Source organism: Oncorhynchus masou, chromosome 2, assembly GCF_036934945.1.
Source record: "Oncorhynchus masou masou isolate Uvic2021 chromosome 2, UVic_Omas_1.1, whole genome shotgun sequence".
NCBI lineage: Eukaryota > Metazoa > Chordata > Actinopteri > Salmoniformes > Salmonidae > Oncorhynchus > Oncorhynchus masou.
This window is the reverse complement of record NC_088213.1, coordinates 31,889,907-31,903,499: the sequence shown is the minus strand read 5'-3', so window position 1 is coordinate 31,903,499 and position 13,593 is coordinate 31,889,907. Positions and strand designations below refer to the sequence as shown.

The 13,593-nt window shown below is 42.9% G+C and overlaps 1 protein-coding gene across 1 annotated transcript; it reads left to right on the top strand.

Annotated features, from left to right (window-relative positions):
* Positions 1 to 2,786: 2,786 nt before the first annotated feature.
* LOC135554000 (putative sodium-coupled neutral amino acid transporter 8) lies at positions 2,787 to 12,277 on the top strand. The gene is made up of 12 exons (XM_064985991.1): positions 2,787 to 2,894; positions 5,771 to 5,884; positions 6,022 to 6,108; positions 9,845 to 10,043; positions 10,212 to 10,368; positions 10,516 to 10,620; positions 10,773 to 10,830; positions 10,990 to 11,104; positions 11,354 to 11,501; positions 11,590 to 11,792; positions 11,938 to 11,989; positions 12,175 to 12,277. The coding sequence occupies exons 1-12, from the start codon at positions 2,787 to 2,789 to the stop codon at positions 12,275 to 12,277; spliced, it is 1,449 nt and encodes a 482-aa protein (XP_064842063.1).
* Positions 12,278 to 13,593: the final 1,316 nt, after the last annotated feature.

Genomic DNA, 13,593 nt, shown 5'->3' with positions numbered 1-13,593 from the left:
ACTTGTATGTAATCAGTGTATCCTATTCTGAATAATACATGTATTGTCGACCACAAAAAGGCAGAGATCCTATACATCTAGTTTTATTTCTAGTTATGTAATTCTATGCACTTATATGAACTAACTCTCACAGTAGGCTTATACAAGGCTACAACGATGATTAGGCTACCAAACACAAAGCAAGCTAACACCTTAAAGGGGCAATCTGAGGTAGCTTCATTCATCTGAATAAATTAAATGTACCCATTGATTCTTGAAGAAGATAACTTATAAATGCTGCTTGAGTTTAGTTCAACTGTCATACCCCATCAGAACCCAAAATACAAGCTTGTTTCAATCCAATGTTAGGAAACAATGTACATGTAAATAAACACTATATAGCCTATAAACATGGTTAGAACTAGAATGTTGATATCATGGATGCTCAACCCTTGATTCAATAACTCTGTCTACAGTGCCTTGCGAAAGTATTCGGCCCCCTTGAACTTTGCAACCTTTTGCCACATTTCAGGCTTCAAACATAAAGATATAAAACTGTATTTTTTTGTGAAGAATCAACAACAAGTGGGACACAACCATGAAGTGGAACGACATTTATTGGATATTTCAAACTTTTTTAACAAATCAAAAACTGAAAAATTGGGCGTGCAAAATTATTCAGCCCCTTTACTTTCAGTGCAGCAAACTCTCTCCAGAAGTTCAGTGAGGATCTCTGAATGATCCAATGTTGACCTAAATGACTAATGATGATAAATACAATCCACCTGTGTGTAATCAAGTCTCCGTATAAATGCACCTGCACTGTGATAGTCTCAGAGGTCCGTTAAAAGCGCAGAGAGCATCATGAAGAACAAGGAACACACCAGGCAGGTCTGATATACTGTTGTGAAGAAGTTTAAAGCCGGATTTGGATACAAAAAGATTTCCCAAGCTTTAAACAACCCAAGGAGCACTGTGCAAGCGATAATATTGAAATGGAAGGAGTATCAAACCACTGCAAATCTACCAAGACCTGGCCGTCCCTCTAAACTTTCAGCTCATACAAGGAGAAGACTGATCAGAGATGCAGCCAAGAGGCCCATGATCACTCTGGATGAACTGCAGAGATCTACAGCTGAGGTGGGAGACTCTGTCCATAGGACAACAATCAGTCGTATATTGCACAAATCTGGCCTTTATGGAAGAGTGGCAAGAAGAAAGCCATTTCTTAAAGATATCCATAAAAAGTGTTGTTTAAAGTTTGCCACAAGCCACCTGGGAGACACACCAAACATGTGGAAGAAGGTGCTCTGGTCAGATGAAACCAAAATGGAACTTTTTGGCAACAAAGCAAAATGTTATGTTTGGCGTAAAAGCAACACAGCTCATCACCCTGAACACACAATCCCCACTGTCAAACATGGTGGTGGCAGCATCATGGTTTGGGCCTGCTTTTCTTCAGCAGGGACAGGGAAGATGGTTAAAATTGATGGGAAGATGGATGGAGCCAAATACAGGACCATTCTGGAAGAAAACCTGATGGAGTCTGCAAAAGACCTGAGACTGGGACGGAGATTTGTCTTCCAACAAGACAATGATCCAAAACATAAAGCAAAATCTACAATGGAATGGTTCAAAAATAAACATATCCAGGTGTTAGAATGGCCAAGTCAAAGTCCAGACCTGAATCCAATCGAGAATCTGTGGAAAGAACTGAAAACTGCTGTTCACAAATGCTCTCCATCCAACCTCACTGAGCTCGAGCTGTTTTGCAAGGAGGAATGGGAAAAAATTTCAGTCTCTCGATGTGCAAAACTGATAGAGACATACCCCAAGCAACTTACAGCTGTAATCGCAGCAAAAGGTGGCACTACAAAGTATTAACTTAAGGGGGCTGAATAATTTTGCACGCCCAATTTTTCAGTTTTTGATTTGTTAAAAAAAATTGAAATATCCAATAAATGTCGTTCCACTTCATGATTGTGTCCCACTTGTTGTTGATTCTTCACAAAAAAATACAGTTTTATATCTTTATGTTCGAAGCCTGAAATGTGGCAAAAGGTTGCAAAGTTCAAGGGGGCTGAATACTTTCGCAAGACACTGTAAGGATGTGACATTGATTACATTTCTCCAGCCCTTTCCCTCAGCCTTTTACTGAAACAGGGGAATTGTCATACCCCATCAGAACCCAAAATACAAGCTTGTTTCAATCCAATGTTAGGAAACAATGTACATGTAAATAAACACTATATAGCCTATAAACATGGTTAGAACTAGAATGTTGATATCATGGATGCTCAACCCTTGATTCAATAGCTCTGTCTAAGGATGTGAAATTGATTACATTTCTCCAGCCCTTTCACTCAGCCTTTTACTGAAACAGGGGTGAAAAAGCGGTTTGTTATTGTTTGAAATGCTGATTGCCGCTTTAACGGTTCAATATGCAGAAATCTCTCCGCCATTTGCTGTTTGCTAACATTCTAATAGTTTGCTTAATTTCAGTTTATGTGACAAAACAAGCAATGCCCTGTATAGTGTAGAGAATCAGTATATCGTCTAAACTACATATATTGTAGGCTAAAATACAGTCAGCAGGAAATGTTTTTTATGCTTGAACACACAACGTTTGTGACAGAATCAACTAAACATGTTTTTTTTTTTTTTTTACATCTGACGTCATAGGCTACATAGTGAGAGGTGCGTCAACCGTTTAATTGAGGGGTCAATTTGAAAAGCGTAGCTTTCTATGAAGACACCAAAATCCAGGTTTACTGTTGCAACCCGTTGTTCCACGCTAGTGCAGTGACATGAGCAAAACAGAAGGGGGCAACACGAGCATGCGGGCGCGAAACTTCACTCAAAGGGAGCTTGACGCAGTGTCCCGTTCCTCTTATTTCCAGCGCATGTTACCAGAGGTAAATCAAATGCATTGCTATAAAACATAACATATCCACCTAAGCCTACATAATTGTGCCATAGTGTATTATTCTCATCTGATATAAGTTGCAGTAAACATGGGGAAGTCAGTGCCTTAGCCTCACTTCTGTGCCAAAAAGGTCAAAGGCTGTAGGCAAAATGAACTGATTCTGGTCTATTGCCCCTCTAAAGACATGGCCAAATACAAACGCAATGTAAAAGTGAGCACATTTCTAACAAAGATCAATGAGACTGGATGAACTCACTGCTGCCATGTAGCAACTGAGGGGGTAGGCTACAGCAAATAAATTAAATTGCATTTGTCACATGCACCGAATACAACAGGTTTCGGCCTTACATAGACCTTACTTTGAAATGCTTACTTATAGCCCTCAACCAACAATGCAGTTCAAGAAATGGAGTTAAGAAAATATTTACCAAAGACGCAATAAAATTACATAACAATAAGGAGGCTATATATGAGTCAATGTGTGGGGGTACAGGTTAGTCGAGGTAATTTGTACATGTAGGTAGGGGTAAAGTGACTATGCATAAATAATAAACAGCGAGTGGGAGGGGAGTCAATGTAAATAGTCCTGGTGACTATTTAAATAATTGTTCAGCAGTCTTATAGCGCTCAGGGTAGAACCTGTTAAGGAGCCTTTTGGACCTACACTTGACGCTCCGGTACCGCTTGCAGTAGCAGAGAGAACAGTCTATGAGTTGGGTGACTGGAGTCTTTGACAATTTTTTGGGCCTTCCTCTGACACCGCCTAGTATATACACTACCGTTCAAAAGTTTAGGGTCACTTAGAAATGTCCTTGTTTTGTAAAGAAAACAATTTTTTTCATCCATTAAAATAACATAAAATTGATCAGAAATACAGTATAGACATTGTTAATGTTGTAAATGACTATTGTAGCTGGAAACGGCTGATTTTTTTATGGAATATCTGCATAGGCTTACAGAGGCCCATTATCAGCAACCATCACTCCTGTGTTCCAATGGCATGTTGTGTTAGCTAATCCAAGGTTATCATTTTAAAAGGCTAATTGGTCATTAGAAAACCCTTTTGCAATCAAGAGGACAAGTACATTAGAGTGTCTAGTTTGAGAAACAGACGCCTCACAAGTCTGGCCAATAAAAAGAAAAGATTAAGATGGGCAAAAGAACACAGACACCGGAGTCGCCTCTTCACTGTTGACGTTGAGACTGGTGTTTTGTGGGTACTATTTAATGAAGCTGCCAGTTGAGGACTTGTGAGGAGTCTGTTTCTCAAACTAGACACTCAGTTTGCACTGCTCTGTGAAGGGAGTAGGACACAATGTTGTACGAGATCTTCAGTTTCTTGGCAAAGAAAGTTCTTTGTTTCTGGCCATTTTGAGCCTGTAATCAAACCCACAAATGCTGTTGCTCCAGATACTCAACTAGTCTAGAGAAGGCCAGTTTTATTGCTTCTTTAATCAACACAACAGTTTCAGCTGTGCTAACATAATTGCAAAATGGTTTTCTAGTGATCAATTTGCCTTATAAAATTATAAACTTGGATTAGCTAACACAACGTGCCATTGGAACACAGGAGTGATGGTTGCTAATAATGGGCCTCTGTACGCCTACGTAGTAATTCCAATAAAAATTTCCAGCTACAATAGTCATTTACAACATTAACAATGTCTACACTGTATTTCTGATCAATTTTATGTAATTTTAATGGACAAAAAAATTGCTTTTCTCTCAAAAAACAAGGACATTTCTAAGTGACCCCAAACTTTTGAACGGTAGTGTAGGTCCTGGATGGCAGGAAGCTTGGACCCAGTGATGTATTGGGCCATACATACTACCCTCTGTAGCGCCTTATGGTCGGATGCCGAGCAGTTGCCAAACCAGGCTGTGATGCAACTGGTCAGGATGCTCTTGATAGTGCAGCTGTAGAACTTTTTGAGGATCTGGGGACCTTTTCAGTCTCCTGAGGGGAAAATTTGTTGTCGTGCCCTCTTAATGTTTTTGGACCATGATAGTTTGTTGGTGATGTGGAGACCAAGGAACTTGAAACTCTTGACCCACTCCACTACAGCCCTGTCAATGTTAATGGGGGCCTGTTCGGCCCTCCTTTTCCTGTAGTCCATAATCATCTCCCTTGTCTTGCTCACATTGAGGGAGGTTGTTGTCGTGGCACCACACTGCCAGGTCTCTGACCTCCTTCCTGTAGGCTGTCTCATTGTTGTCAGTGATCAGGCCTTCCATTGTTGTGTCGTCAGCAAACTTAATGATGGTGTTGGAGTCGTGCTTGGCCACGCAGTCGTGGGTGAACAGGGAGTACAAGAGGGGACTAAGCACGCACTCCTGAGGGGTCCCGGTGTTCAGGAACAGCGTGGCAGATGTGTTGTTGCCTACCCTTACCACCTGGTGGCGGCCCGTTTGGAAGTTCAGGATCCAGTTGCAGTGGGAGGTGTTTAGTCTAAGGGTCCTTAGCTTAGTGATGTGTTTTGTGGGCACTATGGTGTTGAACACTGAGCTGGTGGGAAAGGGAAGTGTCCAGGTGGGAAAGGGCAGTGTAAAGTGCGATTGAGATTGCCTCATCTGTGGATCTGTTGGGTTGGTATGCGAATTGGAGTGTGTCTAGGGTTTCCGGGATGATGGTGTTTGTGTGAGTCATGACCAGCCTTTCAAAGCAGTTCATGGCTACTGACGTAAGTGCTACGTGGCAGTAGTCATTTAGGCAGATTACATCCGGGGAAGGGCTTGTTGTAAACCAGTACTCCTGTAGTTAAGCTATATGGCACTACCTCCTCTAAAATATGCTTCCAGGGACACTACTACCTCCAATGATGGCATTAGCCAACTGTTAATCACAGTTTTTTTTTGTATACACAGCGTGAGGAGCAAGGAAGGGTTTATGATGCTGTGTTCCATCTCAGGGAGGGGTATGAACCCAAAGTGTCACGTGATGACAAGGCTGTGAACCTTACACTGAACATTAATAAGGAGGTAAGTATTTACAAAGCTTCTTCTCTGGGCCATAATCTTTCTGAAGATGTCTCTTCATTTTTGCCAGTCCACTTAGAACTCTTACTGCCCATTATTGATGTCAATGATTGACTAAGCATTTTGTCCTGTTGCACCAGGAAAGGGGTAGACGGGTGCCTGTCCTCTCATCGTCTATGTACGGCTGGCATGTAGACAAACCCCTGGAGGCTCCCTACAAGAAGAATGCGCGCGTGCAGATGGTGAACAAGGGGTTCTTCCGATCCCGAGGGACCTGTATCCCACTAGAGACAGAAATGGGAGAGTTGAATGAAAAATGCAAACCTTAATAAAAGATGCAAAGTGAAATTTTATGCACTGTAGGATATATATGCCAAACACATACACACACACTCGTATACATTTGTACCCGGAAAGACAGGAACTGGACAGAGATCAGCTAGAGAGCTAGCAACAAGAGGGTGAGAGGTCAGCCAGAGGGAGAACAAGCACAGCAGCAGAATAAAGTACTGATACTACGAGATAACAACATTTAAGCTCTTGTTCTACATACCCAGAGTCAGATGAACTCATAGATACCATTTGTTTGTCTGCATGCAGTACGAAGTGGTAGTTTCGTGAGTCAATGCTAACTAGTGTTAGCACAATGACTGGAAGTCTACAGGTATGGTACAGGTATGGTAGCATTGCGAGAGAGAGCAACTACAAAAAACAGAGAAGCTAGAGAGAGTGGTCAGTATGTGGCCAGCCAAAATCTCAGACAGCTGAGGTGATCATAGATCAGGGTTGGAGAGTAACTGATTACATGTAAATAGTTACAGCTAATGTGATTTTTTTTTAAACTGCTAATGTACTCATTTACATTATCAGCAAAAATATTGTCCCTCTCCATCAGTGTCTTATCCAAAAGCACAGACTGCCCCAGACTTCTCTTGATTCTAACCTTAATTTAGAGCACTAAAGCCTTATCCCCTGACTAAAGGTCACATGACTCTCCACATGATCTCCCTGACCTAGAGGATGTGAATGTTGAAGCTCCAGACAGCACCTGCATCTTGTTCTCTCAGATACATTGCATACCACACACAATGAAATAGGAAGAACCTGAGATAATGTATTCTCTATTTTCTGACAGCCCTCTGCTGCATGCTATTTGTCAGGTCCACCTGAGAGATGACCCTCTGACCCCTGACCTGCTCCTGATCCTAAAGTTCACATTACAAACAAGGAGGGTTTTCCATCTGTCAAAATGACAATTTGTACTTGTAAATCACAAACGTTTACCTGCTGATCATACAATTCATTTAATTTTGCAAGGATGGCCACGGGAGACTAGATCATCATAAATAAGCCACATTAAACCATGCAGTTGTCAGGTTCGCTGTCAGCACTCGTCACGTTATTCTATTTGCTCAGGTGTTACTGTTTGCTTTTGGCACGAGTCACTCTCGTGCCGAATTCCTGTGAGCATGCCGAATTCCTTTGAGCATATTTTACTCTCAGTGGGCCTCTATGTCGTCTAGGTTAACTCGAATTCTAGACGAATGTCGCTCGCATCAATTTTACGCACATGCACCTTTATGTACCGCGCTCCTCTGTTCCTATACTAGCGGCTGCCAGTCACTGTTCTTCATATAACTGGACAAAGAGCTGATAATCACTCAACAGTCACCAGATACAAATGCAATCTGTCGATATAATCTTCAACTATAATCAGAAATCAAGAGATATGAATCAGACAGTAGGGCGCAGCCAGACCCACTAGTTGGTCAGAAGGTTCAAATCAAGTCAACATAGTACATGTAGATGTACTGTAGATCGAATTGCACTCAATACATGTTCTTCCTTACTATGGGTCATATTAGCTGGCTATCCCGGGGTAAAAACACTTTTAAAAACCCAGTACGTATATTTGACGAAAGGAAAGGACATCATAAGATATTCTAGTTTCAGTTACAGCACAATTAAAATGATCATTACCCCCTACTCGGGAAGTACGATATGAAACGATTATTTGAACCTTCTGACCAACTAGTGCGTCAGACGGCGCCCCACTGTCTGATTCATATCGCTTGATTTTTGATGATTGTTCTCGATTATATCGACTGATTAGTTCTGTATGGTGTAGTTCTGTATGGGGTGAAATAGGGCATATTATCCCGGGTTGAATCAACGTTGGTTACAAGTAATTTAAATGAAATTACGTGGAACAAACGTGGGAATTACATTGAATTTAAGTATGTACCCAGTGAGATTACAGGTGTCCCAGTCACACACAGACACACAGTCAGACACAAAATTACACACACACAGTAACGGTCGCAGCCTGGTGTCATATTTGTCACCTCAGAGTGAAATGTGTTGGCTGTTTTATTTGAGTCCACCTCGGATTCTCTTGTGTAATCATGGCGATGCGCGTGGATGCCTCATGGACAGAAAGAGCGGCCATCTAGGGTCGGCCTATATATACAGTATATATAGCACAAATGTATGAAAGACTACTTTTTCTTTCTGAAGCCATAACGCCGATGACTCTATGGGACTGGAAACTTCAGCGACACTTAAATTAATCTCCTCACACTCTATAGCTATTTGAGGCTCAAGGCGCACTTGAAGGCAGAAGCGCTTTGAAGCGCAACCGTAACATCTGCCATCCCGACTCCAGGAAACTGTACTGCAAAGACGGACAAGGACGGTGACCTGTGTGGCCAAACATGGAAGAACTTGCTCGTGAGAGTATCAGCCTGTTGGCGAGATCTGCTTCGCACGCGGATCCCCCACGGCTCGGTTCGTTCGGTGCCATCTTCATCATGCTCAAATCTGCCCTAGGCGCGGGATTGCTTAACTTCCCGTGGGCTTTCGAGAAGGCGGGAGGAGTCAATAAAGCCATCAGCGTTGAAATGGTGAGCGCAATCAAAAATCAAGAACCAAAATAGTGGGATTGTTTAAAAAAAAAAAGAAGAGTAAAGTAATAAAACAGAAAAACATTTTTTTTGTCCACACAATCAAGAAATGTGCTGTAACGTGGTGTCAATTCAATCAAACATACACTATGGGAAATATGTGGAAGACATAGCAAATCAAATCACATTTATTTATATAGCCCTTCGTACATCAGCTGATATCTCAAAGTGCTGTACAGAAACCTAGCCTAAAACCCCAAACAACAAGCAATGCAGGTGTAGAAGCACGCACCTTGTTGCACCCTTCATTAAAGTCAAAATTAGTTTACTTCATCCTTAAATGTTCTCATATTAGTTTGTGTGTGTGTCACAATGGTGGACTGGCCAACTGGCATACTGGGCAAATACCAGATGGTCTGGTCCATTTCTAGCCCAGTGGGCCTGTTTTGCTTGTTTTTTTTGTTGCACAAAATGATCATTAACTGGCTAATAATGGGTGCCTTGAGGAAAAATTATGTCGGTGTGTTAGAAATGTCAGGACTGATTTCTGGTCCCAGTCTGCCCCTGTATGTGTGTTTTTGCCTGTGTGAGGCCGCATACACCCATGGCCTAAGCCTGCTTTGTTGAATTTCCTCTCCTTGGTGTGAATGAATGAGATGCATCTTTTCACATGCTAACTCTAATGAAGGGCTCATGGGTCAGGAGCCAGGCAGGCGCCCATGCATGTATACTGTAATAGCAGCAGTACCCACAACGAAGGCCTGCCTGTGTGTGTATTTGTGGTTCTTTCTGTATGTGTCTGATGGGTGGATGATTTACTCCATCAGGGCTAGAACAAACAATTAGTTTAGTGGTTTCCATCTCACTGTATCATTGATGGGGAACATGGTTTTCATTTAAATTGCCAAGTGTGAGCTCCCTGTCAAACTTCTAGCACTTATCCAAACAATTTTAGGGATTCAATTCAGGGAGGAAGGGAGAATAGCACTGGAACCATTTATGTGCTCAGACATAATGATATCTGTACTGCAAAACACTCTCCTTCAACCCTGACCCCCAGGTATCACTGGTGTTCCTGATCAGCGGATTGATCATCCTGGGCTATGCTTCATCCATCAGCAGAAAGAATACCTATCAGGACGTGGTGCGAGAGGTGTGTGGGGGGGCCATCGGCCAGCTGTGTGAGGTCTGCTTCTGCTTCAACCTCTTCATGATCTCTGTGGCCTTCCTGGTGGTGGTGCAGGACCAGCTAGACAAACGTGAGTGATAACGTCCAGACCAGCATTGACACAGCATCACGCTGTTCCCACAATGGCCCCATAGCCACAGTTATAAATGGATGCTGTTATCTGATATACCGATAGAGCCACCAACGTCCTGAAAATGTTTTAACGTGTATCTATGAGTGTTTTCTGTATGTGTTCCAGTGTGTGTGTCTCTGTATGAGACGGTGACGGGGTCCTCAGAGGGTGAGATACCGTACCACTGGTACACGGACCAACGGTTCCACCTCTTCATCATGTGCCTCATCTTCATCCTCCCTCTCTCCATCCCCAAAGAGATTGGCATCCAGAAATACACCAGGTGTGTCGGTTGGAGCGGGGGTGCTTGTCTGTGTAATATGTGTTGTGCATGTCTGTGTGTGTTAAAAATTGGGATACTACATGGTTATTCAGACCCCCTATTTCCCCTCTCTTTCTTTGACTCTTTGACTCTCTCTGTATCACTCAGTGTGCTGGGCACTCTGGCTGCTACATATCTCTGTGTGGCTGTCATTGTCAAATACTACATGATGGACGAACATTCAGCCGTCATTACCCCAGAGCACAGTGAAGGGTCAGTGAGTGTGTGAGTTGGTTTGTATGAGTGTGTGTATGTATGTATGTGCATGTGTGTTTGTGTGCACGTGTATCTTCGGCAAGTTTGAGTATACTTGTGCATATGATATGTGTGATAATATGTTATCCCCTGTCTTCTATGTTTTCTAGAAAAGATTCATGTGCCTCAATGTTCAGCGTCGTCCCCACCATCTGTTTTGGCTTCCAGGTACAGAACAATCTTTTAACTGTTTGAAGTCTGGAGACAGTATCTGTACTATAGGGTTATGCATTTTGATTGTGTGTGTGTTACACTGCTACAACACCTATACTCTGTTTGTGTATTATTAGTATGTACTGTATATGAATGTGTGTTTGTGTGTTGCAGTGCCATGAGGCCTGTATAGCCATCTACAGCAGCATGGAGAACAAGAAGCTCTCCCATTGGGTGATCATCTCTGTGATCTCTATGTTCTTCTGTCTGCTCATCTACACCCTTACAGGTGAGCTGGCCTGTCAATCATGGCATGGTCCCTCCTTCCTTGAAGTAAATCACTGATAAAAGTGGTTGGATTGGTGAAAGCAGTTGGATGGTTTTAGCTTTGAGCAGTGAATACCTCAAGGAAAGAAGGATGGATTTTAGGATGCAAGGAAGTATTCTAACAGGACCTGATGTCCAGCTGTTTAGTGCATTGTGGGAGCTATTGTAGGAGCTGTCAGGCTGTCAGACATATACCTTTCTCTGTTCTTAGGTATCTTTGGCTTCCTGACGTTTGGGCGCACAGTGGCGGCTGATATTCTGATGTCATATCCTGGAAATGATGTGGTCATGATCATTGCCAGACTGCTATTTGGAATATCAATCATCACCATCTATCCAATTATACTTCTGTTGGGAAGGTAGGGTCCCACTTGGACAGCACAAGCAATTGTTTCTGTGTGTTACCATGTAACTGAGTCTGTGTGTACATTTATGTTCATTGCACAGGTCTGTCATTCTGGACCTGATGTTGCGAATTCGTCGCCATCGGCGCGGTGGGGTCACACACTCGTTTGAGAACCGCTGCAGAGTGATTCTGACTGTCATCTGGATCACAATCACCCTCCTCATCGCCATGTTCGTCCCTGACATGAGTGAGGTCATCAGCGTTATCGGAGGAATCAGTGCCTTCTTCATCTTTATCTTTCCTGGTATGAAACAAAGTGTGTGTGTGTGTGTGTGTGTGTATGTAGGCATGTGTCTGAGGTTGTTTGTGACTCACATGCGTTCTTGTGTTGAGCTGATCCTGTGTTTGTGTAAAACTTGTGTCAACTAACATTAAGATGCTTATTGCAGGGCTTTGCCTGGTATTCACTATGCAGTCAGAGCCTGTGTCGCCCAGAGTCAGGTGAGTGGAGTAGTTTGAAGTTATGAGATCACCTGGTGGTTTTGAATTGAATCACAAAATGCCCACAAAACACGAGTTAAATTGCATACTATTGCATTGCTATTGTAAACATTCATGAATGTATCTGATTCCACCCATTTCTTTCTCTTTTGTCCCTCTGTCTCTCTCTCTCTCCCTGTCTGCAGGGTGGTGTGCACTGTGTGGGGTGTGATTACTGTAATTGTTGGAGCCTTCATTTTTGGACAGAGCACGACCATTGCCATTATGGAGATCTTCCACAAATTCTGATAACCATCACCATCAGAACCACCAAAATCACCAGCACTGTCATCTTTGCCAGCGTCATTATCAATAAAACAACATCATTATGATTGTACCCGGGTTCTGTTTGAGGTTCATCATGTTTTTAAAGTTGAGGTTCATGGGAGTCAGAAGTCAAGTCTAGAATAACATATTGATGTAGTGCTGCTATATCAACACTGCATGGGGAAATTGATCTATGTACAGTGGGGAGAACAAGTATTTGATTCTGCAGGTTTTCCTACTTACAAAGCATGTAGAGGTCTGTAATGTTTATCATAGGTACACTTCAACTGTGAGAGACGGAATCTAAAACAAAAATCCAGAAAATCACATTGTATGATTTTTAAGTAATTAATTTGCATTTTATTGCATGACATAAGTATTTGATCACCTACCAGTAGGAATTCCGGCTCTCACAGACCTGTAAGTTTTTCTTTAAGAAGCCCTCCTGTTCTCCACCCATTACTTGTATTAACTGCACCTGTTTGAACTTGTTACCTGTATAAAAGACACCTGTCCACACACTCAATCAAACAGACTCCAACCTCTCCACAATGGCCAAGACCAGAGAGCTGTGTAAGGACATCAGGTATAAAATTGTAGACCTGCACAAGGCTAGGATGGACTACAGGACAATAGGCAAGCAGCATGTTGAGAAGGCAACAACTGTTCAAGATGATGGTCAATCACCCTCGGTCTGGGGCTCCATGCAAGATCTCACCTCGTGGGGCATCAATGATCATGAGGAAGGTGAGGGATCAGCCCAGAACTACACGGCAGGACCTGGTCAATGTACTGAAGATAACTGGGACCATAGTCTCAAAGAAAACCATTAGTAACACACTACGCCGTCATGGATTAAAATCCTGCAGCGCACGCAAGGTCCCCCTGCTCAAGCCAGCGCATGTCCAGGCCCGTCTGAAGTTTGCCAATGACCACCTGGATGATCCAGAGGAGGAATGGGAGAAGGTCATGTGGTCTGATGAGACAAAAATAGAGCTTTTTGGTCTAAACTCCACTCGCCGTGTTTGGAGGAAGAAGAAGGATGAGTACAACCCCAAGAACACTATCCCAACCGTGAAGCATGGAGGTGGAAACATCATTCTTTGGGGATGCTTTTCTGCAAAGGGGACAGGACGACTGCACCGTATTGAGGGGAGGATGGATGGGGCCATGTATCGCAAGATCTTGGCCAACAACCTCCTTCCCTCAGTAAGAGCATTGAAGATGGGTCGTGGCTGGGTCTTCCAGCATGACAACGACCCGAAACACACAGCCAGGGCAACTAAGGAGTGTCCTGG

What these genes read in the sequence shown, in the direction of transcription:
- LOC135554000 (XM_064985991.1), top strand. Translation starts at nt 2,787, where the DNA reads ATGAGCAAAACAGAAGGGGGCAACACGAGCATGCGGGCGCGAAACTTC. An exon ending in AGGCTCCCTACAAGAAGAAT is followed by an intron (nt 6,109 to 9,844) that starts GCGCGCGTGCAG and finishes CCTGACCCCCAG; the next exon opens with GTATCACTGGTGTTCCTGAT. An exon ending in CCTGTGTCGCCCAGAGTCAG is followed by an intron (nt 11,990 to 12,174) that starts GTGAGTGGAGTA and finishes CCCTGTCTGCAG; the next exon opens with GGTGGTGTGCACTGTGTGGG.